The sequence below is a fragment of the Sceloporus occidentalis genome, unplaced genomic scaffold (genome assembly GCF_023333645.1).
Source record: "Sceloporus occidentalis isolate IW3139 unplaced genomic scaffold, rSceOcc1.0.p SCAF_6, whole genome shotgun sequence".
Taxonomy (NCBI): Eukaryota; Metazoa; Chordata; class Lepidosauria; order Squamata; family Phrynosomatidae; genus Sceloporus; species Sceloporus occidentalis.
The window spans coordinates 20,711,352-20,738,182 of NW_028316986.1; the positions used below are offsets into that span (position 1 = coordinate 20,711,352).

Here is a 26,831-nt window from a genome sequence, read left to right on the forward strand (position 1 = left end):
GAGATAAAAACATGTCCTTTTTATCACTGCCATGCCAGTGAAATTTAGCAGCTATTGGGGGAGGGAAGGGAAGGAAGCAAAAGGACCACGGGCTACACATAGTTTATAGGCTGAATGTTGCCCACTACTGGGATCCAGGCAAGACCTTCCCTGTTTGCTTCAAGCGCCAATTGTGAATGTACACCATCATGAGTTGTATCCCATGGTTTCTGTCTGCAAGCGGAATCAACAAGACTGCTAGAACATAGTCTCTCTCCCCTTGACAACTACATACATATCCCTGGAATTTCCTCTGAACAGTTAGACTAAAGGATACTTGCCAATATGGAGTTCCAATGAAAGATTTCCTTTTGGCAATGGTAGCTGTTATTTGTGCTGCTACTCCAAAATCAGCTAAAAAAGATTGAAGACAATAAGTGGTGTAACAATACTTACTGTGATCAACATAAGTTAATTTTCTACTGTAAAGATATGTAAGAAACAAGCTCTGAAAGACCTCGTAGTTTCTATTTTCCACTAGTCCATTCTGGGCTAAATCCAACAGTCTCAAACATAGCAGGTCCACTGAATAAACAGGACTTGCATAAGCAGCCACCATTCCTTTAATGGGTCTATTCTAGCTGGGACTAACAAGCTGATTTAGCCTGTTATCATCAGACAAAAAAATTACACTTTTGTTAAAGTCTACTGACAAAGGCCACAATAAAACATTTCTTCTGAATTCCTGAGTAATTTGTAATAGTTATCTGCCTTTTGAACAAGCTGCCTTGGAGCCTAATCTTCTTCCCCTCTATTTCTATTTAATTCATAAGTAAAAAACAGAGAAGATTATGTTCCAAGGCAATCTTCTCAAAATGCTGATAACTATAATTTTTGGAAGATGCCTCGTAACGATCCATTAATTTATACAACACAGAAAATATAAAAATGAACACTAGTCTCAATCTAAATATGCTACAAGTGTACATGGGTGAAAAAATCATGTATAGTCAGAGCCTTCTAATTTTTAGCAGAACAGTTTTGATAGGTGAATATCAAATTGTTTTTTTTTAAATAAATAGCATTCTCTCTCTTAATTGGGAAAGTTCTTGTAGTAAGTGCCAAAGCAGAGATTTGTCATGTGCAAATAAGATTTATTTGGCAACAATCTGGTGAAATCCTTTTGCTTTCACCAACTATGAAAGTAGCAAAGATAAAGCACTGAACTTTGGATATTTTCACAATTTATAAAATTATTAAAATTTATTATACAAAAGCAAACCTACAGAAAAATACTTACCTAATTTCACATGGCCATTGTCTGTTAAAAGAATATTTGCTCCCTTGAGGAAAAAACACAATATACAACTTTTTATATTTCTTTTTGGTATAATAGTAACAACACACACAACAGTCACATGAACCAGAATATAAGTAGTGCCAGAACAACACTCATGAAGGGAAATTGGGGATGGCTTCACATACACAAGCCAACTGCAGCCACCCTTAAGACAGAACCACCTATCCATGTGCAAAGACAAATTAGAACAAATTCTCAGAGAATGCCCTAACAAGATTGTATCAGCTCATCAAGAAATATGACAAAGCAGCACTCTATGTTGGGTGTGGAAAATTTTTCACATCATTTATATATCCGTAGTTGCCTGGATTGTTGTGCACTGCCATCAGCCGTGTTAGATGGGCTAAATGCTAATAATAATAATAGGATTTATTTATATACCGCCCAATCACTGGGAATCTGAGCGGTTGGATATATACTTCTTGTTATTCATCTAAGAAAGTGAATATTCAAAAATCCTAATATAATTCGCAGGAATAGATTATCAAATGAATGCATTGTTAAGCTTGTTTCTATTTTCCGAAATATCTTGCACTCTCAATCAGACACAAGCACAAGCAATTAAGACAAGCTAGGCTAAGTTCCCTGTGATTCATCCATCCTTTCATGAAAAAGAATGCTCAACTAGTTGTAGTGATTCAGATTTTTCTCAAACCCATATCACTGATTGTATCATAGAAAAATGGGAAAAAATATGAGTGCAGCAATGCACTGCATACAGTTTTTGTCACTGAAATAGCACTTAAACACTACATTTAGCCCTTTTAAAAATGCTGACTACAGACAAGTAAAGCCTGGCACTTTAACCACTACTAGCTGACTCCAACTTTTGGAAGAATAATTGCTTTCACACGTCAATGCTTAGTGACCACTGTAAAAATCTGTATCACATTATGAAGCCTTTTGAAAATTTAGGGCAAGAGTCATGATTTGCATTTTTCTGGATCCTTTTACATCCTCACTCACAGGAGTGATGCAACATAACAATAATGATTTCTTAACTAGTCAAGTGGTAGAATTAGTCCAGTATTGTTCAATTTTCTCTATTCCTTTTAACCATGGGCAACTATTATATAGTTTTAAAATAGTTAGCTAAGGTCCCATATAGACAGTCCAAAATAAAGCTGCTTCGGAACCACTTTGGAGATAGGCTGTTTAAATGATGCGTGCATCCTAAGAGTCCGGAAGCCAGGCCAAAACCATGCTCCTGTTCTAAAGACTGGAGCGCAGCTTTGGTGCAGCTTCTGGCCCCTTGGCACGCATGCACCATTTAAACAGCATACCTCCAAAGTGACCCGAAGCAGCTTTATTTTGGCTTGTCTGCATGGGGCCTATAATAGTTATAAAAAATGGAGGAAGGAAGGAGAGGAAAAAAGAAAGAAAAAGATGTGGCAGCATCTTTAAGACCAAGTGTTTTTTTTAAAATCACATGAGCTTTATTATTGTATGAGTTTTCATCAAATGCAGTACAGAGTGATAATAAATGCTCAGGAATAACACATATTTACACATTTGCTAATGTTAATATGTAAAAGAGCACTACATTACAGTACATTAACAAAGCCAGAAGCCACAGACACAACACAGAAAATGCAAAACTGCCTCAGATGACAGAGATACTTGTAAAATGTAGATTCTATAGAAACTGTGGGGTCTAACTATTCTAAAGCACCAGAGCCTGTCTGATCATGGAAGAAAAGCAGGATTAGCTCTGGGTAGTACTTGAATGGGAGACGCCCAATAAATAGTAGGTGCTGTAGGCTATATTTTAGAGAAAGAAACTGGAAAACCAACTTCTGAGTAACCCTATGAAATTCATGGGATCAGCACAGGTTGACAGAGCTTGAAGGCACACACACACACAGAGAAACTGTATACAAGAGAACAAAACAAATACTGAAGAACCAAACACAGAGGAAACAAATAACAATACTAAAACACATTCAGAGAGAATGTACTGCAAATCTGAAATATGCATCCACGTTCCAACTTTTCACTGGGATAAAAGCTCCATGGACAGACTAATTCCCATACAAAGCTAGTTTAACTTAGAATCATACAGCTGGAAAAGACCTCAAGGGCCACTCAGTCCAACACTCTGACATGCAGGAATTCACAATCAAAGCATCCCTGACATTTAGACATCCAGCCTCTGCTTAAAAACCTCCAAAGAAGGGAGTTTTTTGTGGGTTTTTCAGGCTATGTGGCCATGTTCTAGAAGATAGCCCGAAAAACCCACAAAAAACTATGGATGCCGGCCATGAAAGCCTCCGACTTAACAAAGAAGGGAGTGTTTTCTGCTGTTGAGCAGCTTTTACTGTCAAGGGATTCCTCCTAATGTTGAGGTGGAATCTCTTTTCCTGTAGTTTACATCCATTGGTCCAGGCCCTGTTCTCTGGATATACAGAAAACAAGCTTGCTCCATCCTCAACATGACATCCCTTCAAATGTTTAAACAGTGATATCATGTCACATCTAAACTTTCTCTTCTCCAGGCTAAACATAACCAGCTCCCTCAGCCATTCTTCATAGGACATGGTTCATAGTTTCTAGACCTTTCACCATTTTGGTTGCCCTCCTGTGGACACGCTCCAGCTTGCCAACATCCTTTTTAAACAGTGGAGTCCAGAACTGGATTCAATATTCCAGGTGGGGCCTAACCAAAGCAGAATAGAGTGATACTATTACTTCCCTTGAGGCGAACACTTAACAAAACCAAGTCAGTGCTCACAGTCTTGGTCAAACTGAGGTGGCAAAATATGCACCTTGAACACAAAGAATGAGTATGCAACCAACAAATGACACAGAAGGAATAGTATCTAGAGGCACTTGTTTGTACCAGTATCCCAGATACAGAGATGAATATAATGGTACTTCCTTCAAACTGTCTTAACTCTGGCTCAAATCCAAAAAAAGCATGAGCACCACAGCCCTTTCTTGCTATCTTTCTTATGCAGTTTCCAATGGGCCATCAGAAGCAAAGCCAGAGGTTAAAGCAGAGGTTAAAGCAGCACTAAGTACAGAGGTTAAGGGAAGCCCCTTGCATGAACACAATTGCCTTTGCTTGTGCATGAGGTACTTTAGATAGTATCTCACATACGATCTAAATTTAAGAATATAATCTAACAATGTGCAATAATTACAGATATCTTCACAAAAATAGAAGTTCTACTACATATATTGCCTTTGGTACACTTTTTCATAATCTATTTTTCTCCTTCATACAAGACAGCATGTTTCTGTTTTCAAGGATGAATACTTGAACTGGCAACCTTACACAACTGACAAAAATATTTAAAGGACAAACCTACCTTTATGTCTCTGTGCATTTTTCCTTTACTGTGAAGATAATATAATCCCTATAATAAAAAATACACAAAACGGTTAGAAAAAAACTGTATATGAATGCGTTGTTCTAAACAAAACTAACTACCCAGAAACAAATGTTTGACAATGAAATAATACATCTCTACTTAGTTTATTTTATATTGTTTACATGTTGGGGTGGCCAACCACATGAGGTTTGGGGGCTACAGATGGCCCTCCAGTGGACCTGTCTCCATCCGTCTTTCTTTCTTTCTTTGTTTTAAATATCACCCTCACCTTCAGGGAGATGTGGGAGTAATTTCACCAGTGCAATCCAACCTTTTCCTGCAAAAAACTGGAAATGATCAGAAATCATATCTGATTTTGAAAAGGACTCTGACACTCCTAAAATAGATTGGGGGAGAGCTTGCCAAAGTTGCCCCCATGGCCTCTAGAAGGCATGATGGCCTTTTTCAATAAATAAAGTTAAAAAATTAAAAATGGGGGACCACACTATGATCCCTGAGGGACCATATCTTGCCACCTCTGATTTACATAAAGTTATGCAAAAGCATCAAGCTTGAAAGAAATACAAACAGGTATGTTGAAGCCTGAAATCCTATGTGTACTGATATGGATATCAGGACCACAAAAACCATTGATACTTCTTTATCAGTAAATATCTCAGGGAACCGAGTTCCACATTTCTCCTTCATTATACATTGGTTGTGGAACACCTGAAAATAGTCAGAAGTACATACACAATCTTTGTGACTATCAGAGCAGCTCACCTTGTGCCTAAGTCTGAAAGTCAAAGCCTCTGTGTAAGACAGGCATATCTCCCTGCAGCACCCTAAGCCAAAATACACACAGACATATGGACAAAGGCATGAGCTGCAGCATTGGTTTTCTTCCATTAGGGGAGGTGGGGAAGGACAGCTTACACTGAACAAGCAGCTTTTTTTTAGCAAAAAATATCAATAAAATATCTAATATGAAAAGTGTGGTGGTCAGACCTATAATTGATACAGACATCACTTATCCAACAGAAACATCTGGTGTATCTCATACATTGTAAACCACTTAGGGAGTACTTAGTTCACTGATAAGCAGTATAGAAATGTACTTGCTATTGCTATCATCTTTTCTCTACATATTATTTCTATCTGAAAGGCTAACAATGGAAGCATTTTGCTTACCTGTAGTGTTTCTCTGCTTACATAAGCAATCTGCAGTTCAGAGAGAGGTCCAGTTACTGGAGGAGAAACAATGCCCCCACACAAAAAGAAAAAGAAAAACACAATTACATTTCAAAATTAATCTTAAAGACAACACTCAAATGTCATTCTCTCATGCAAGCACAAATATGGTTCATGTTTCTGGCCATGAATGAAAAAGGTATTAAAAATATTATTGTTATAAGATGTTGCAAATCCTTAAGTATTTTTTCCTAGAGACCCAAGCTTGGGTTGGCAATGCTATGCATTTTTAAAAAACCTTTGATATGTACAACACAGCAATCTGTGACCATCCAAATATTACTTAACTAAACTCCTATCAGCCCCATTCAACATAACCAATAGTAAAGAATGATAGGAGTTACAATCCAATAACAACTGCAGCTCCAGGTTCCTCATCCCTAGTTTACAATGTCTTTTACAATCTATGATTGGACTACAGTGAGCTCAGCTTTTATATATAAGGTATACCTGTACATAAAACATGCATGAGGTATATTGCACAAAATTTTTTGTACAACTACAGTCATCCCTCCATATTCGCTATGGTTAGGGGCACAAGACCCCCGTGAATATGGAAAAACCGCAAATAACAAAAACACCATGTTTTTACCTGAGAGGATACCTCTCTAGGACTCTCTAGGTCTTCCACTGCAACTCTGTGGTCAATGTCCAAACTACACTGACCACAGTACGGTGCTGGAGGAGCTACAAAGGCCTAGTAGAGGTCCTTCAGTGCAACTTTTAGTTAAAGTTGCCCACAGAGTTGCACTGGAGGACCTAGATATTCCCAGAGAGAACATATTAATCAAATCAGTGAATAATCAAATCCGCAAATATGAAAGCCACAAATATGGAGGGATAACTGTATAATTAAAAGAGCTGAACCAAATTCTAAGTGAAGACAATATTTGTAGTAGCCACATCTAAGTTGTTGAAGCATTCCATAGCAACACAGAGAAGAAAACTTGCTGAAGTCCTCTGGATTTTACTACTTGCAAATCTAATTGTTGATGCTGGCCTATTATAAGAAACAGCTTGGAAATTAATTAAGAGACAGAATATTTCACTCCTTTTAAAAAAACACAGGTTTGCAGCCAAAATCAGTAGTAACAGGAAAGCATTTGCTCCTGACATCTGTTCAGCCACAATGTAAAATAAGCCCATTTCCTAAAACACAGGTGGCACCATCACAAGGACATCAATCACTGCATTTAACAGAGAAACACAGCAATGACTAGGCACAAAGAGAGAACACAACAAGCTTGTACAAGTGAAGAACCTCTTTTTGTCAGATGTAAGTTGTACAGTAGTTACAACTGGACTATCATAAAGGTCATGTAATCACTCAACCGTTTAAAAAAGCCTTGCACTTTGCATTTACTTAGGGATGCCATAACCCGGCAGCCCCCGTGACAAACCCGCTTTTGGGGGCCCCCTCCCGGTCCGGTTTGGCCCCTAGCCCCCGGCTCGGCCTTCCCCTGCCTCCTCCCCGCCGTCCTGCGCGGCTGTGCGCCACTCTCCCCACCTGGCGCACTGGCGTAGCCTAGAGAGCAGATCTTCAGGACATCTGCCACTCAGAGCTTTTGCCCACCCACATTGGTATATATGTCCTGCAAGAGGCCTTACTTTCCAGGTTACAGTGAGAAAAGAAAAAAAAGGCCATAAATCGTTCATGTTTCACTGGGAGTCTAAATGCCTCATCTTTTAAATGTATACCGCATCAGTATTCTTGTAATTCTTTATCACAGGATCGTTTTTGAGGCCCTAAACACCTTTACTTGTAGTATGCAAATTTCTCTCAAAGCTGACCAGTGGGAAAGAAGCAATCAGCCCTCCACTTGGGTTGGTTTTCAATGGCTTGGTGAAGGAAGAGATTTTGCCTTGGTGGTAAATAATAGAGGGCTTTGGGGTAGCAAAAGGCTGCAGAAATAGTTTGACCCCCCTTAAACATCCATGGCTCAGTGCTATGGGATTCTGGGAATTGTAGTTTCTTGTGGCACCAGAGCTCTTTTGACAAAAGGAGGCTGAATGGTCCACAGAGGCGGCGTTGCCTGGGGGCAGAGCCTCTTGCCAGCAGTCGGCAGTGGAAGAGAGGAGGCTGCGATGATGAGGAAAAGCAGGGGCTCCTCCGGATGGTCCTGGCCACTTCCCTTGGCTCCCTCCCTCCCTCCCTCCTTCTCCTCCTCCTCTCAGAGCTCATTCACACTCCCTGGCTTTTCTCTCCCCCCCCCCCCGCACTTTGAAACCCCTTTAACTGCCAAAGCTCAATGCTCTGGAATTCTGGTGTCTGTGAGGCATTTGCCCTTCTCTGTCAGAGAGCTCTGGTGTCACAATAAACTACAATTCCCAGGATTCCATAGCACTGAGCCCTGGCACTCCAAGCAGTGTGTTTTGGACACAGAGATCCTCCAAATGAATCCAGTCCCTAGATTTTATATCTCTCTCACACACTGCAGGAATAATAACCCACTTTGAGACTGCTTTAACTCAATGCTAGGGAATCTTGGGAATGCTAGTGTTTGGGAGACATTGAGACTTCTGTCAGTGATGGCTCTGAGGCCACAATAGACTACAATTCCCAGGATTCCCCAGCACTGAGCAGTCTCAAACTGGACCATTTCCTCAGTGTGGATGCACCTGGGGAGGAATTCTGGGCACTGCAGTTCAACTACGTTTGGAGGGTTATGGGACTCCCTGTCAGAGATAGCTCTGGGGCCACAGTGTACTACAATTCCCAGCATTCCCCAGCACTAACCCAGGACAGTTAAGTCACTCTCGAACTGGATTATTTCCTCAGTGTGGATGCAGCTTTGGTGAGGAACTCTGGGCATTTCAGTCCAGCATTGTTTGATTTCTGCAGTGTATTTTGGACCAGAGACAAGGTGACCAGGCATCCTCCTCCTTTTCCAGGACATGTCCTCTTCTGTCAAATTTCAAAATGTCCTCCATTTGGATCATGGCTAAGAAGCATGGATTTATAATTACATGGGTGTTTTTAGCTTTTATTTTTGGCCATGTCCTACATTTTTTTGCTTGGGTGCCCTACATTTTGGGGTGAGGGCCCTACATTTTGGGGTGAGGTCACCTTGGTCAGAGAGCTTTCCAGGGGTTTAACTGCCATTCTGCTGTGGTGCTGGAACAGACCACCATTCCCAGAATTCCATAGCATTCAGCCAAGGCAGTTAAAGTGGTCTCAAACCAGATTATTTCTCCAGTGTAGATGCAGCCCAAGCCTTTTGCCTCTCTTATGCCTGAGATTTCAAAGCCCAGCCCTGGCACCACAACAAACTACAAATCCCAGGATTCCATAGGATGGAGTGATGAGTGAAAGCAGTGTGGCAGCAGCCTAAGTGTGCTTAATGCAGTTCTTAACATGGTGCACCTCTTGCCTACAGAGTCTCACAAGACTTTTTTGTTTAACAACTTGTACCCATTAACTCCATTTCATGTCTTCTTTATTTAGTCGGGAGGAATAGACAAAACAAGTCAAAATGAAGAAAAACCAGTCCCTTGACCAAGTACACGCTTCTGAGAAGTATACTTGGTGAGACACCTGAAACCAAGGGCAAATCCACTTTTTGTTTAACCATGTTCTATATGCATAGCCATGTTAACCCATGTTCAGCCTCTGAAATATGCAAGAGGCAATGTTAAAATAAAGCCATGTTCAATGCCCAAATGTGCTGTTTGGAATGGGGGGAGAGGGGTGGCCAGAAAGGGAAGTACATTTCTGTGATCTGTCTACGAATAATGTCAAAATGTCCTCCATTTTGATCATGCCTAAGAAACATGCATTTATATTAACATTTCTAAAAAAGCATCAATTTTTTTCGTGTGTCCTCCATTTTTAAAATGTGTCCTACATTTGAAAATGTTGTCCTGCATTTGTCCTACATTTGTCCCAGTTTGGAGGTCCTGACTTATGGCAACCCTACATTTACTCCCAACTCTTATAAGTGGGGGAATGGAATTCAAGGGAATAGGGAAGAAGGAAGAGGTCAGCAAGAAACTGCTTTGCAACGGCTCACCAACAGTCTGACCACACAGAAAATTGGACAATCACATAATATGCATGGTGTTATATATCTACTGATATATAGTCACAAGTCATTTCACATGGTCCATTTTACACTGTACGAATGTGAATAGACAATGTGTGGGCTCACACTTTGAGACAGCTGGCACAGCACTGGACCTTCAGCTGTGCCATTTGCACACTGAGAGCTGCATCACACAAAGTGGGTGGATATGGAACTTCCTACCATCACAGATTCTTCTAAGCTACAGCAAAGCCTGCAGCTACAGCCCTGTTCTTAGTTGCTTATTTATATGAATCAACCAGAAGGCTTAGTTAACATTTTCCAAGTTCTGCCAGGGAATCCATACACCTGACTAAAAGAAATCATTTTACAAGAAATCTTAAAAGACTACATGCCTGTTATAAACTTTGTCTACCAATACAAAAATAATAATAATTACACAATAACTGCATGTTTCTGCTTTTACAATGCTCTTTTTACTGCTAGTTTTATTCCTAGGACTGGTTTTTAATTTTCTTGTGATTAATATTTTTACCAGCACAACCTACAACATACTCTGCCTGGGGTTCCAAACAACCATTCTCTCTAATCAGGTACCAATAATTCCTCATCGGTATTAGTTTTTTCTAGCAAGAGTTTGCTGTTAGTCAGCAATGCATCTTCTTTGGCTCTATTCCTGTTGAGAATCAACCCAAGTTCACTACTAGATCTACAATGGTTTGCAAGATGGCCCTCCATATGTTCATGCACTGCAATTCACAACATTCTTCACCACTTACTGTCCTTGCTAGGAGTTGTTATCCAACATCTGTATGGCCACATGATTCTCATCATGATACAAAATGTTGAAATATACAGTATGTCACAGTGAGATCTGCACGATTTAGCCATTTGTAATATCAAGTTACATGTGTAAGGGTACAAATCTTTCCCTCCCCGCAAAAGGTACAAATGTTTTGTTATCAAATAGCAATAAATAAATCAGCACTGAAGCAAAACAGGCATACCTTCAGCTAATTTTACTTGTGTTTCAGTTTTTATATAGAGACCAGCAACATCAGATCATTAAATATACTGTTATTGAATACAGTCATCCACAGTAATTATTCAGGCAGAGTAAAGGTTTAGAAGTAATGCATCCACTCATTAATTTCCACTTTACAGAACATTTTATATATCGTACAATGATCTTATATTGCACATAGCCACAAACTCACAATTATCAGTTCTGAAAATGATACAGGGCAGTATTGAGGAAAACAATTAAGAAAGGAAGGCTCATGTCTTAAACCAGGGGTAGGCAACCTGCGGCCCGCGGGCCGGATGCGGCCCGGCGAGGCCTTGGGACCGGCCCCAGACCAGTCCTGCCGCCGATTGCCGCCGGGGCCTTTGGTGCCCCCTTTGGCGAGGGGCATGGTGGGGCAATTGTCTATAGAAGCCTCAGAAACATGCATTTATCTTCACATTTTTTAAAAAATCAGCAAATTTTTTCACGTGTCCTCCATTTTTTATTTAAAAAGTGCCCTCCATTTGAAAATTTTGTCCTACGTTTGTCCCAGTTTATTTATTTATTTAATTTTTAAAATTTTATTTAATTATTTATTTTTTGGCTTCGGCCCCCCAGTTGTCTGAGGGACAGCAACCCGGCCCCCGGCTCAAAAGGGTTGCCTACCCCTGTCTTAAACAATATTACAGCCAGTAAACATTCATATTATCAAGAGGCTTGTACTTGTTATTTCATAGTGATTGGGTTCTATAATAGCTATAGTGTAAATGGATTGGGCAAAGTGAAGCCCATGGCCTGTGTGTGGATTCCTTGGGCCATTATTGTGAGCCCCAAGATCAAAAATATTTTTAGTGCAGAATGTTCCCAAATCACCTCTAGGGATGCCGAGGTAATTTCCACCATCATCATCATCATCATCATCATCATCATTATTATTATTATTTATATAGCACTGTAGATTTGCACAGTGCTGTACATAAAAACAATAAATATAAAAGAGTAAACTGAAGCCCCCCCCCCCCAAAAAAAAATCTCCCATGTAAAAATAATAATAATTTGCTAATTTTTTCAAAAATATACATCTGGCCTCCCACATCTGTGGCTTTCACTTTTGCGGATTTGATTAATATGTTCTCTCTAGGAATCTCTAGGTCCTCCAGCATCCACCAAAAGTCAAGCTGGAGGACCCAGAGATTCCTACAAAGAACATTTCTCTTGGCCTTTACAGGTCTTTCAGTACGATTCTATGGTCAACTTCTGGCAGATGTTGATCAGAATTGTGCTGGAGGACCTAGAGATTCCTAGAGAGGTGTTCTCTCAGGTTAAAAAAACAACTGTTTTTTTTATTTGCGTGTCTGGTTTTTGGTTTTGTTTTTACTTTCACAGGGATCCTTTGCCCCTTACCCCAGAAAATGTGAAGGGCCCACTGTATATAAATTGTCTCAAAAGGATCTCTGGGGTAAGGGTGCGGGATTCCTACCTTCTGCCCTGTTGGGATGATTTATTCCCAGGAGATGCCTTTGGAAACAGAAAGTGACTCCTGCTCATTTCTTGTTTATATTTTACTTTATTTATTGGATTTATACCTTGCCTTTCTCCCAAAACAGGGATCATTTTGTTATTTAAAAAAGGCATCTCCTGAGCCTAAAATGGCCCATGAAGGCCCCCTAACATGGTGAGCATGTCTCCCTTGCAGGTGCCTGAACCATTTGGTGACCAAAAATATATATATATTGATTTTGCAGGAGCAGGGGCAGGGGCAGGGGCAGGGGGGAAATACCCCAGGGTTTCCTGAGTGGTTAATGTCACCCCCCCTAACCTTCCACAACTGCCCACTTGGTACAGATTATCGCCAGGTTTTGAAACAATTTTTTCTGTGTCTAGCACCCATTTATTGAAAGAAATAACATTCTTTTAAATTTTCTAATGTCTATTTGCAGACTTACAAAAAGCTGTACATCTCTTAAACTTACCATGGTAAATATCCTGCAATGAACCTCCTCCACAAAACTCCATGCAAATCCACAGCTTATCACGTCTAAAAATCATACATTTTATTAGTTTAGCATACTTGTAAACACTGAATGCAGTTTTACTTATTAACAATTTCATACATGTAGAGCAAAGGCAATTGTTTATTTCTTAATGTTTTCTTGTTTACTTCACAGAACACAAGATTGCGTATAACAGAAAATGCCTTTTGCTTCCTGCAGCAAACACCAAAACAAAAGAGCATTCTTTTGATCAGCTGATGTGTACATGAAGACCACACAGAGAACTATTCTCACTCACAGATATGCAACTATGATTTACTGCCTGGAAGATTTGATGGAAAAGATGATCCAAGATTACAGTGGTCCTTTGTTATCTATCGGGGTCTGGTTCCAGGACCAAAATTTGTTCATACCAAAATTTGTGGATGCTCAAGTCCCATTACATACAATGGCATACTAAAATGGTGTCCCTTATACATATTAAAATGGCAAAATCAAGCTTTGCTTCTTGGATCTTAAAAAAATATTTAAGTCATGGATGGTTGAATCCATGAATGCAACATCCGTGGATATGGAGGACTGACTGTATTTTTGTTTGGAGGGCAAGCCTCAGAAGGTTAGATGGTATTTCATTCTTGCTTGAGTTTCTCACTGACAATTTTATACTTTTTATTTTTTTAAATGAAATTACTCACTCTAAACTTCCAGCATAGGGAGAGGAATTTTTTTTTAAATATAAAGCTAGACAAGACAACACATAACATGCCTATATCTTTCATAATACTGACAAAATGCAGAAACAATGACATAGTACTATTAAGATGTACATCACATTGTAAAAAGAAACAAAACATACATTGCTATTTTAATGAAACCACAATCCCCCTTAAGCATTCAACTACGTCACATTTCAGGGAAATGAAAAATAAACAACTGCCAAAATCCTTCTTCTTCCCATGCTTGAGGAGGAAGGGTGAAGGAAGCCTGTGAGCCCGTCTTGTCTAGGCATATTCCAGCTTTTACACACAGTGCTGCTCATCCCAAAATCACATTACTGTGCTTTAATGCTGTTTTTTGTACAGGAGTTCATCCTAATTCCTTGGCAAATTAAAGATTTGAGCAGACTGTGCAGTCTAATAAATCAAACCAAGATTGCCTGCAGATTTAACAGGTTTAGTGAAGAATCACAACAATGAAAACCTTCATAATTCATAAACTAACAAGAGATTCCTATCATGTAATCAGGTGAACCTGAACTGTGACAGTCCAAACAGAATCGCCAATATCCCACCTCCATTCTACTTCCATAACAGATTTTCTGCACTTGTAATATCAGTGGACTCAAGCAGAAGAGCTTCCTCCAACTCAATAGCAGGAACAGCTTCACCTGTTAAATTTCTGCTTGTCAGGTGAAGAAGACCTATCAGGAAGAAATCTGCCAATCTGATCATCCAGAAAAACAGCAAGACATGAATCACTTAGCCTTTGCTGTTGTGTGCCTTCAAGTCATTTCCGACTTATGGAGACCCTAAGGCAAACCTATCATGGGGTTCTCTTGGCAAGTTTCTTCAGAGGGGGTTTGCCATTGCCATCCTCTCAGGCTGACAGTGTGTGACTTGCTGAGGCCCACCCAGTGAGTTTCCATGGCCGAGCCAGGATTCAAACCCAGGTCTCCAGAGTTGCAATTCAACACTCAAAACAGCCTTTAAGGGAAATGAATACAGAGAAAGCCCTGAATGGGATAGTAAGGATTTGTTCAATCAAGGGATGGCAACATTAAATCATTAGTCAGCATCACTAACAGATTTATTTTTCTAATTAGATTAAAAGGATAATCTGGACTTTCAGACCACAAGAATCCATCTGGCTCCTCCACCTTCCTAGACTATGTCCCATCCTCATCCTTCTTAATTCTGTATTTTGTCCTAATTCTGTAGGACAATTATCTATCACGCCTGGGGGAACAAGGTATACAAAGATTGGGTAAGAAAGCAAAGGCAGGGTATCTATGGGGGTGGGAACAAAGTCTGCAAAGTCATTTCCAGAAAAAAAGACTAAATTGTCCAGCGTCGACTCACAGCAGCAACAGCCAAGGAATCAGAAGTAATTTGTTATGGATATGAAAAAGTAGACAGCATCAACTCCTTAGGGAGTCCAGGATGCCACAGTTAATTAGAAGATGGTACTACTAAATTCCCATCCCTAATCTGCCCCTCACTCAGGGTTATGAAAGGTCTTTTATTTTTGCAAGCAGTGAGAATTTTTAAATGAGTAAGATACACCATAAAGATTATACCTGAGATAGCTGCCAAAATAAGCAACAATGTTTGGATGCTTACAGTCTTTCATCATAATGATTTCCTGCTGCACAACAGCAAAATCTTCTCCTAGGGGGAGAAAAAGGAATTTTTTTGTCATTCACAATGGCAATGATAAAACTGGTTTAACTTACAAGAATAAAAGATTATCAAGATAAAGTGGTTCCTTGCTTTCTGCTGGAGTTTGGTTCCAGGACCCCCATGCTCAATTCCCATTATATACAATGTTGTAGCAAAATGGCATCCCTTTTATAACATGGTGAACAACTCAAAGGTTTGCTTTTTGTAATTTTTAAAAAAACTATTGTTGAGCAGTGATTGGTTGAATCCACGGATGCAGAATCTATGGATATGGAGAGCCAACTATAATTCAAAACACTGCAAATGCTTGAAATTGTCTTGTATATAAAGGATGCATATCCGTATTTCACCTCCACATTATTATCAGCCCACACATGCAGAAACTTTATTGCCTTGTTAAATTTCACTATACTGAAATACAGGGTGATCCAAAAGGTCACGTTTGATCATGCGAGTGGAACAAGAGGCACTGCTGCTGTCAAAAATGTCTGCTTTATGATGAATTTTCCTCCCACTGCCCCCAACTGATTTGTATGATGTAACAACGTCACAACATTGGTGTGTTTCCCCTCCCCAGAACACTAAGTGCTGCTGGAGAGAGAACACCACTGTAAAATTTCTGCCTAAACTTTATTGCAAGGGTGGACATGACATGTTATATCTGTGATTGTTAAATGTCCTGCAGATCTACCCACCATTTTCATGTTTAACCAGACACTGCCTTCAAGATCTTTTCTATAGCCATAAATATTAGGAATGTTTACATTTAAATTGTAAAATTCAACATCCTTTGGGGTCTAGCACTAGTCTAGTTAAAAGAATATGAGGTATACACAGTTATTACTGTTATCATCAGCATCACCATTATTATCATTTATTTGTATAGTTCCTGCTCTTAGCACTGTGTCTCCATTTCCAGTTCTTTTCTAAAAGTCTTCAACTTCTTTGTGTTGGCACAAACTACTCTACAGAAGGAAGTTTATCCCTTTGTTCCTTCCTCCGTACCCTATCAGTACTGGTCTCCAGGTGTCCTGTAATTTAAAAGGGTCCTTGAAAGATCACCAAAGTGTTACCTACAGCCACTTTCCTGCTTATCATCTTCTTAATTATAACACAGGATTTAATTCTAGTGGAGCCTTACAGTACATTTTATGAATATACAAAGAAGAGACAAGATTAGCGTATTTTGCTCTTTTTTCTCTTTCTTTTTGCCAGTCTTGCTGGCAGTTGGTTATGTTATCTTTTTCATACTACCACTTCTTTTTTTCTAAGTTTTATTTAGAATTTGCAATACAAGTTCTACATTTTGATAATTAAGGTTAAAAAGTTCTGGAGCAGAAGAACAGAAATATTATCTGATCACCTATAATCACCAGCCTTAATCTAATTGTTAGTTCCAAATAGAGATGTGAAAGAATGGAGGGGGGATAGAATTGGGGGGGGGGGGGGTTGCTTTTTAAAAAAAATCAAAACCTTTTCCCCCTGAAAAATTGGATTATGGACTATTTTCTTTTATAACAATAAATGAAATAATCAAGACGAGGCATTCATGTGTTTATTCCTCTCACATTGTAGCTAAAAACATTATATAACAGGTAGATTTTACTGTAAGGCGAAGTGGCCCAAATTAGAGTATGGCAACAGATCCAATCTGATCTTGGAAGCTAAGTAGGGTCAGCCCTGGTTAGTATTTGTATGGGAGACCACTAGCAAATACCAGGTATTGTAGGCTAAATTTCAAAAGAATTAACTGGCAAAACCACCTCTGACGATTCCTTGCCTAAGAAAACCCTATGAAATTCATGGGGTCGTCATAAGTCAATAGGCAACTTGAAAATGTGTGTATACACACACACACAGACACACAGACACACACGGAGTATCTCACAACTTTGCAATTACTGGTCTTGGTTTCCTTTTCTCGGTTTTTTTTTTAAACAGGAATAAGGGCTTTATGTCTGTTTAGAACTAAGGACTAGAAGATAGAAATATTTTCTTTGTATTATAGTTGTCCCTTCATATCCCCGGGGAATCCCTTTTGGACCCCCCTGCATATAAGAAAAAACATGGGACCTCAAGTTCTGTTGTTCCCTATGGCTACGATGTGCATGAGGCCACACACCTCTATTCACAACAGAGCTTGCCATCCGCAGAAGCTCAAATCTGCAGATGGCAAGCCCGGGGATAACAAGAGCCCACTATACTAATGCTGATGAAAATTATTTCCTTTTTCTGCCTTATAAATTGTGGCGCAGTGGTTAAATGCCAGTACTGCAGCCACTCACTCACAAAACACAAGGCTGTGAGTTCAATTCCAGCCTGGAGCTTAGGACCAACCCAGCCTACCATCCTTCTGTAGGCCGCTAAAATGAGTACCCAGCTTGTTGGGGGCAATTAGCTTACACACTGTAAACTGCTTAGGGAATGCTGAAGTGCACTGGTAAGTGGTACAAAAATGTATTTGCTATTGCTATTATAAATTTGCAAGAAAAATAAAAGTGTTCCTTACAATTCACGACTTTGTAACGCCATTTATAACCATGATACAGGATGAGTCTCCCTTATCCAAAATGCTAACACCAGAAGTGTTTTGGAATTTGGAGTATTTCAGATTTTGGAATATTTATATATACATAATTTGTTCTCTGGGAGATGGGACTCAAGTCTAAATTAGATTTAATTTGATTAGATTTAATTAGATTAAATTAGATTAGATGAAATTCATTTATGTTTTATAAACATAATAAACACATAACCTGAAAGTAATTTATACATAATATTTTACTACTTTAGTGCGTAAGATGTTTGTATACACTGAACCATCAGAAAGCAAATGTGCTACTATCACAGCCACCCACGTGGACAATTATGGATTTTGGGAGTATTTCGGATTTTAGAATTCCAGATAAGGGATTCTCAAACTGTATTTTAAAAAGTAAATTCAATTTGTAATTGTTTCATGAATTAATTGTACCTTTAATATATGGACTATGATAATGTAATGCCAAGCCAAGTTATACATAATGCATTTTATGTTCTTAAAGTAACAGAGGCATTTTTAGTCTTTAAAAATTACTACTGTCTTAAAGTTATTCTGAAAATTGCCTTTTTCTTGACAAAAAATACACTATCCACAATAGCTTCATTTTCAGAAATTTTACATCTTTAGAACCAAACACCTAATTGGCCTACTCAAGTTGGGACAAACACTTGGATTTAGGCTACTATCTTCAATAAAGCTTTCTCTGGTAGTTGCCCAGTTCTTTACTTATGCAAGGCCAAAGAAGGTATGCAACAAGGACTTCTGAATCCTTCCAAATAGGCTGGACACTGCTCTGCTTTTGCTCTGGATTTCACCCAGTTTCTTTTAATGTGGTTTCTAATGAAGCTACTTGCAACTTATTACGCCTAGAGTCCATATTTTTCTAGCAGTTTGGGACTGGAAAGGAAACAGCTCAGTCCACAGATGGTTACTCAGAACTAAACTCCACTGTGTTCAGTGGAGCTTACTTGAAAAATTACGCATAGGACTGGAGCCTAAAAATATAAACAAATAATTAGAATTATTGCTTCTTATTTACCTAATATGCTTATCTGATACGGTACCCCCCCTCAAAAAAGGAAAAAAGCCTAAATCCAACTTTGCCCATATAAAAAGTTTCCCTATCAATCTGAAATAGGACATAACAATAACATTGTAATTAACTCTATCTACATTTATCTTGTTACAAACCTGAAATTCTGTCCATATCCAAAATATGAATGTTCCAGTACCTGTTCTGGGATAATGAGCAAATTGAAATAGAACAAAGAACAATCCTTTTTTAACTTGGAATTATAAGTAGGAAAGCCCTTCTTGACACTATCCCATTGTCCCTTCTAGATAAAAGTCTTTATGTGGTATACTGAATACTTTGGTGAGATTACAGTTGTAAGTACTCCTGAAAATGAGTAATTTAAGAACATTCTCTGAGTATCACTGCTTCACTGTATTACAGTATTTTTAAAAAAACAAAACACAACAGGGGTGTGGGGAAAAAAACAAGGCAAGGTTAAAGAAAGTAAAGGAAACACAAATGCTTACCTGGTTCTAATTTTATTACTTTAATTGCTGCCAGTTCACTTGTGTTAACATTCCGAGCCTATTTTAAAAGCAAAAAAGAAAGAAACAAAAGGTTTTTAGATGTCGGAAAACAAGCACTGCTTTTTAAACATTTAAATGGCTAGAAACAGAAGACTCAAATTTAAGCTTAGCCACCTGCAGATTCCTGGTGGGTGGAGAGGCAGAAATTAAAAATGCAACTAAACATCTGCAATGTAATCCTCTCTCCTGTTTATATATGAGGGAAAACCTATTGAATACATATTTTCCTGATGATATAGAAAGGTAACAAGCCACCCAAGAACTCTGGAGAAATAATAACCATGAATATTAATGTGCCACGATTATTCATACCATGAACATGATAAAATGAAATCTACTTCCGTTTGTGATAATGTCATTGGGTTGTATCCAATGGCAGTCTTGCACTAACATAAAGCCTTCCTGCTTATTCAGTGGATGCCATTTCCACTACTCACTGCTGCCTCTCACATCCCCTAAGACAGCCTTTCTCAAACAGTGGGGCGGGCCCCCCAGGGGGGGCGCGAGGCTCCATTTATATTTTTAATTTACATGCCACCTTTCTCCCAGGAAGAGACCCAAGGCAGCTCACAGACAAAATCAGTCAAAAACTTTAATATAAAAATATAAAAACAATTAAAATCATCTTCCTAATACAATATAAAGTTGTATTTTACACAGAAAAGTTAAAAAACAAACAGAACACACACATGCACGCTGTATAAAAGCCTCACTGACAATGATTATATATTAAAAGCCTGTTTGAATAAAAACATCTTTGACTGTCAACAGAAGGAAAGCAGGAAGAGGGCTAAACTAGCCTCCTATGTAAGGGCATTCCAGAGGGTGGGCGCAGCCACCAAGGCTCTATCTCAGTGATGGAGAACCTTTTAGAAGCTGAGTGCCCAAACTGCAACCCAAAACTCACTTATTTATTGCAAAGTGCCATGTCCCTCTGGCTTTCTAGTAACAAACCCTGGCAAATTCTGTGGTGGGGTGATGGCACATGTGCCCACAGAGAGGGCTCTGAGTGCCACCTCTGGCACACATGCCATAGGTTCGCCATCACTGCTCTATCTTGTGTCTTCACTAAGCGAGCCTGTGATGTTGGCAGGACCAAGAGAAAGCCTTCTGCTGAAGATCTTAGAATTCCTGCAGGTTTATATAGGGAGAGAGGTCCTTCAGATAGTCTGGAACCAAGGGCTTTATAGGTCATGACCATCACTTTGAATTGTGCCTGGAAATGAACAAGTAGTCAGTGAAGCTGTTCCAACAAGGGAGTTATAGGTTCCCTATAACTGATCTTGGTCAGCATTCTGGACTCGCTGAAGTTTCCAAACAGTTTCCAAAGGCAGCCCCACGTAGAGTGTGTTAAAGTAGTCCAAATATGATTTAATCAAGGCATGTGTCATAGTGGCCAAATCTAATTTACGGTGACACTAAGGCAAAGCTATCTTGGGGTTTTCTTGGCAATATTTTTTTCAGAAAAAAAAATCTGAGGCTGAAAGAGTGTTCCTTGCCCAAGCTCATCCAGTTGGTTTCCTTGGCTGAGCAAACATTTGAATTGTAATCTCTAGAGTTGTAGTCCAACACTTAAGCCACTACGCCATGCTGACACGTTCTTTAAAATAAGCTAGTGTTTAGTGTCAGCCATTAAAGTGTTAGCATAATCAAGTCTGCAATCTTGAACACACCTTCTGGAGAATAATTTACCTTGAATTTAGTAGGATTTATTCCTGAGTAAACATGCTAAAGATTGCAAAGTTTCTAAAAGTCCTTAAAAATGAAGATTTGTTAAATGCCTTAAAATTATAAAGAGAGAGCTGTGATTGACATAGTACTCATCTGAGATGCTTAAATATGTATCTGGACTGTACTAGTTTAGACCACTGTTGGATATCATACAAATGAATGTTTCTCCATATTAAGCAAAAACATACAAAGCCAGCCAGCATATTAAAAATAATTATAAGCCTAATTTTCATTTTCCGTGTGCATAGAGGTTTTCACTTAATTTGAGTTTTTTGAGGGACTTCTTGCACCTGCTGTCCACAGTATGGAGTCTAGAAACATTTTTGTACTTTCAATCTGTATCTTTTTGTACTTTCACTGGGCAGGCTTCTAGCCATAAAATTTTGAGTTACACACAACTTTTCATTAATCAAATTTTTATCACCATGCAGATAGCAACAAATATAATATGGCAATTAAAAGAAAACACATGGCAAATTATTATTTGGATGATTTAAAGTGCATCTCTTCTGAATAAGGAGGACAACGGAGGTACTGCTGAATGGGTAACCCCCCCCCCCCACTAGTCAACCCAAAGCTCTGGCCAAAGAAGGCAATGGTAGGAAAATCAACGGACCTTAACAGAGCCACAAACAACAAAAACAGACACAAAAGTACAACAAAGAGGATGATGATCCCACTTGCTCTAAAACCATTCAGAAGGAAGAACATCCTGATATGAAGACCTATTTGACAGTGGAACATGCTGCCTCAAGTGTGGAGGAGTTTCCTTCTTTGGAGGCTTTTAAACAGATGTTTGGATGGCCATCTGCTAGAAATGCTTTGATGGTATCTTCCTGCACGGCAGGAGGTTAGATTGGATGGCCCTTGTGGTCTCTTCCAACTTTATGATTCAGATCATTTTGGTCTGAGCAATAAAAGGACACAATCTGCAACCTCATTTGCCACTGTCAGTGTTGTACAGTATTAGGCTTCTACACCCTGGAGACCAATTGTCTCAGAAGAATGTGATATAAAAAGTTACAGGTGTAAAATGGAAAAATGGGACAGGGGAGTGGAAGAGGACCTGTTTCCAAAGACTTCCCACCTTATTTGAAAAGTGTTGAATTTTGAAATATGTATTTTACTTTAGAATTTTGAATAAAATGTTTAAGACAAAAACAATTATCCTTTAATTTCTCAAAATGGTGTTTGAACTTTCAAATGTTGGAGAATACAGAGCATCATAGGCATCTGGTCCAGTAATGCACTTTGGGATCTGCCAAGCATATACTTCCTATAACAAGTGACAAGATCTTTGTGCAACACAATCTCTGACTCTTCCCACTGCTTAGTTTCAAATATTGTCCCTTCTGCAGCATGTGAAAGGGATCTCTCTATGTTAAGAAACACTTAACATCACATTAAGAAACAAACTGACATATGAAAGGGTAGGGAAGACTGCCCTCAATCGAAGCAGACCTTCAATTTCTAGTTAAACCTATGAAGATGACAAAAGAAAAAAACAGAAACTGCAGATACTGATACTGGACATGAAACTGATAGACAAGAAGATTAGACTGGTTGGACAACGTTTCATTTATCAAAAATAGTATCCATTAAATTTGGGGGTTGTCTCTTCTCAATCACAAAACTAGTGTATTGCGAGACACCATAAATGATACTCTGAATATATAAAACATTTTACTAAATATTTGTAATTTCTTGTTTTCAAATTTTACCAGCTTCTCATATACTGGCAAAACCCAGAAAATACTAGAATTCTTAGATTACAGCTATACATGGTGCCATTTGGAATAAAAAGATATTTGAAAGTTAATTCAATTACCAAATTTGTATTGCTATCTGAATAAATATTTGAAAATTTAATGTATCAAATGTGACAAAGGCCAAAAATCTAGTAGGTAAACCCAACTAAAATAAACCCAGTGAATAAATGGGATTTAATAAGGCTTGACTTACTGTTTGGCAATTTATTCAAGCATCTAGCTGGAACTAGAATTGGATTTAAGACAATATCTTTTATATTCTTAAAGTGACATTACATCTAAAAAGGACGCTTTAAAAATTGTTATGTGTTTTTCAATTTTTGCAAAAAAATCTGTTTTCCCTGGAAATTTCACATCTTTAGTTATGATACAGTTAATTAGAAGCTACCTTTCAATTCCTAAAATCACTACAAGTGAGAGAGAGAGAGAGAGAGAGAGAGAGAGAGAGAGAGAGCGCACATCTGGACTACTATATATGTTACTATGGAATAAATTCTGCATGACTGCTCTACTTTCTGACTCAATTGAAACTAACATATTAAAAAGGGAGTAACTGAAAGAATGCTTTTCCTTTTCCTAAGCCTAAGAAAACCCTCTGAAATTAATGGGGTCAACATAAGAGGGCAGTAGAGGACATGGGGTCGACATAAGAGAATCAGAGCATACAAACACGAGTGAAGTACAGTCAGAAATTGGTATCATCTGGGGTTTGGCTCCATGGCCCCATGGATACCCATTATATAAAATGGCATAGTAGAATGGTGTCCGTTATATAAAATAGCAAAAACAAAGTTTGCTTTTTGGAATTTATGTATTTTTATGTATGAAGAATATTTTTAAGCCATGGATAGCAGAATCTGTGGATGAAGAATTCATAGGCATGGAAGGCCTTATCTTCTCCATGTTTTAAACACGGACATTTGTAAAATACTTCTCAAATGGTATAGCCATTGTCACAATGATATTTGAAATGTGAAACATATTTTATATGCAGCATGCCCACATCAACCTTGGACTTGCCATCCGCGGATCTGTGCTTCCACAGATGGCAAGCCCTGGCTTTTTCCATAGGCGTGCATGCACGAGCTGCATTTGTGGGCATGAGCATGTGTCCACTGAAAAGAACAGGACTTAAGGCCCCGCACTTTTTGCTATCTGCAGAGTGTGGGTGAGTTCTAGAACGAATCCCCTGTGTATAGCAAGGGATAATAAAGGAAGATGTGGAATGATCTACCCGAGGAGCTCCGTCTGACAACCCCCCTAGAAACATTCAAAAAGAGGCTTAAAACTCTTCTTTTTTGTCAAGCCTTCACCCCTGAAGAATGAAGTTATCTACCCTGTTGCCATCGATTCCCTGCTTACCCTTGAAGGCGAATGATTGTGCTTAGACTTCTGTAATTGTATGGTTTTATTATGGGATTTTATCCTTTTATGAAATGTCTGTATGGTTTTAATTGTCTGTACATCGCTTTGATCTGTGGAAAAGCGGTATATAAATAAAATGTATTATTATTATTATTATTATTATTATTATTGTATAGTTGTTTCCTCAACTGCACTTCTCCACTATGATGCACTTTTGCCGCAACAATCCCTCTTTTACTTATGAAAGGAAGTGCCTACATAAAATCTAGGAAGCTTGCTAACAACAAAGCAGATACCTGGTAAATCTGCCCTGACTCTAATGCTTCATTTTTAGGACTTACTGTACACTATATCAGTAGCAATTCTAGTATGTATACCATTTTGCAGGTTGTAATGGCATTAGAGCAACTTTTTTGTGTAAGATGAAATGAGAGGTAAATCTTACTCTTAGGACTGCAGTGTCATCTTTCCCTTGTCCTACCACGAGATACAACATTTTGTACTGTAAAACTTTCACTGCAAGCTAAATTAGTGCAAACCTGAAATTTAACACAAGCAGTGGCTGGGTCAAATTCATCTTTCTACTTCTCAGTAATCTTGCTGGCTTGGAAAAACATTGACTGTCAGCAACAGAGTTAGAAGCTAGCATCAGGCCTTGTTTGTTATCACTACTTCTGTTATAAAGACACTTTCAGCTTCCAGAAGCCAAAGGAAGTTTCAAAACCAGCTCTCCAAATCCCTCTCGAGACCTGTTTGCTCTACAAGCCTTACAAATCTATGTTGTACCAGCTCTGTACAATGGTGATCTTGTTAGCCACTACACATGCTAATGAAAGTTAAGATATAAATCTAATAAACAAGGATTAAATGTGTAATAGGCCAAAGCAGGTTAGTTTCAGGAGCCCCAGCTACACAGCTTCTATGGGATTTTAGAATTAGAAAATAGCAGTATAATCATTCACATGTCTACTCAGAAGTAAATTCCAGAGATTTCAGCAGTGCTTAGTAAAAATATACTGGACTGCAGCCAAAATTGTGCTACTGCATATAATCCTTACATCTGTTAAATGCTTTATTCTCTTCTATAACTCTCTCTAAAGGGAACATGCTGTTTTCAGCTGGAAGGCTCGCTTTGTCAGATTTTATTGCAAATTATCATAACCCAAGTCCTAAAGGAGCAGCCAATAAATAGGTAGTCACCAATTTATATCACCAGCACAACAACAAGTGAATGATTAACATCTTCTTGAAAACTGCCCATTTGTCAACTTGATCAAGATGATATCATGATCTTTGAATAAGATGACCAAGAAAATACCAGACTCAGCAGCAACATTGTTTATTTGGTTTTTTTCCTTAACTTTTCACTACAACTTGTTCTACTTGTAGAGTAGAAAAAGGTGGGATATACATTAAATGTCAAGTAAGGGCCTGAACAGACAGGCCAAAATAAAGCTGCTTTAGGTTACTTTGGAGGTATGCTGTTTAAATGATACACGTATCTTAAGAGGCCAGAAGCTGCACCAAAGCCATGCTCCATCCTTAGGACTGAAGCGTCGCTTTGGTGCGGCTTCCGGCCTCTTAGGACACAAGGAGCATTTAAACAGCATATTTCCAAAGTGACCCGAAGCAGCTTTATTTCAGCCTGTCTGTCCAGGCCCTAAGTACAGTATCTCACAAACACAGGAAACCAAAGTTGGGCAGGTGAACTCCAGATCCCATTACACCGTCAGCATAGCCAATGGTGATTGATGGGAAGTATATCCCATTCTCTGAGTATCACAAGTTGCCTACACCACCAGTACAGTTTAACAAAATACCACTGCTATCTTAACAAGTCACACTCTCTCAGCCTCAGAAGGCAGGCAAAGGCAAAACCCCTCTGAACAAATCTTGCTAAGAAAACCCTGTGATAGGTTTGCCTTAAGAATGTCATACGTTGGAAATGACTTAAAGGCACATATCATGCTGGTTGGGCCTGATGTAACAACTCGGAGAGGTGCAAGTTCCCTACCTTCTTTTAGAAAGATGGTTAAAATGAGGATTCAAAGTGATTCTTGTGGGCTACAATACACATTCACACTTAAGTAGACTGGAGGTTTTCAGGCTTCTTAAACAAAGTTTGTTCAGACTCCACACCTTTTAATTTTACTTCCTGGTCTTGGTATGGCACTGTTTCCAATATCAGCAGTGTCATAACACATTTTCAAAGCTCCCAGAATATATGAATTTGCCCTGTGGCCATCAACCACTGGAGGAAGCAACTCTTGAGACATAAAACAACCCTTTCCAGAGTCTTATGACCATCTAGATCACATTGTGCAATATGAATTATTTCCCCTACCTTTAAAGAAGCAAAACCTCTAACTAAAGGTCATGTTGCACAATATATTGTCAACATGAGACATATGAATGTGACAAAGACATATTTGTAAAAATGTTTATCATTCAGGTGTATCTACACTGTAGTTGCAATGAGGTGCAGCTGCTTGATAAC

General features: G+C 38.8%; 1 protein-coding gene across 6 annotated transcripts in view; it reads right to left on the reverse strand.

The window, feature by feature from the left end:
* MAP4K3 (mitogen-activated protein kinase kinase kinase kinase 3) overlaps nt 1-26,831 on the reverse strand; it is an 89,557-nt gene that overhangs the window by 55,903 nt on the left and 6,823 nt on the right. For all 6 annotated transcript variants that reach the window (XM_089529023.1, XM_089529026.1, XM_089529021.1 and 3 more), the window contains exons 2-8: nt 19,410-19,467; nt 15,223-15,313; nt 12,906-12,970; nt 5,845-5,900; nt 4,651-4,698; nt 1,280-1,322; nt 321-393 (exon numbers count right to left, since the gene is read on the reverse strand). In XM_089529023.1, coding sequence (XP_089385149.1) covers nt 321-393; nt 1,280-1,322; nt 4,651-4,698; nt 5,845-5,900; nt 12,906-12,970; nt 15,223-15,313; nt 19,410-19,467 — 434 coding nt within the window. The remainder of the gene's footprint in view (nt 1-320; nt 394-1,279; nt 1,323-4,650; nt 4,699-5,844; nt 5,901-12,905; nt 12,971-15,222; nt 15,314-19,409; nt 19,468-26,831) is intronic.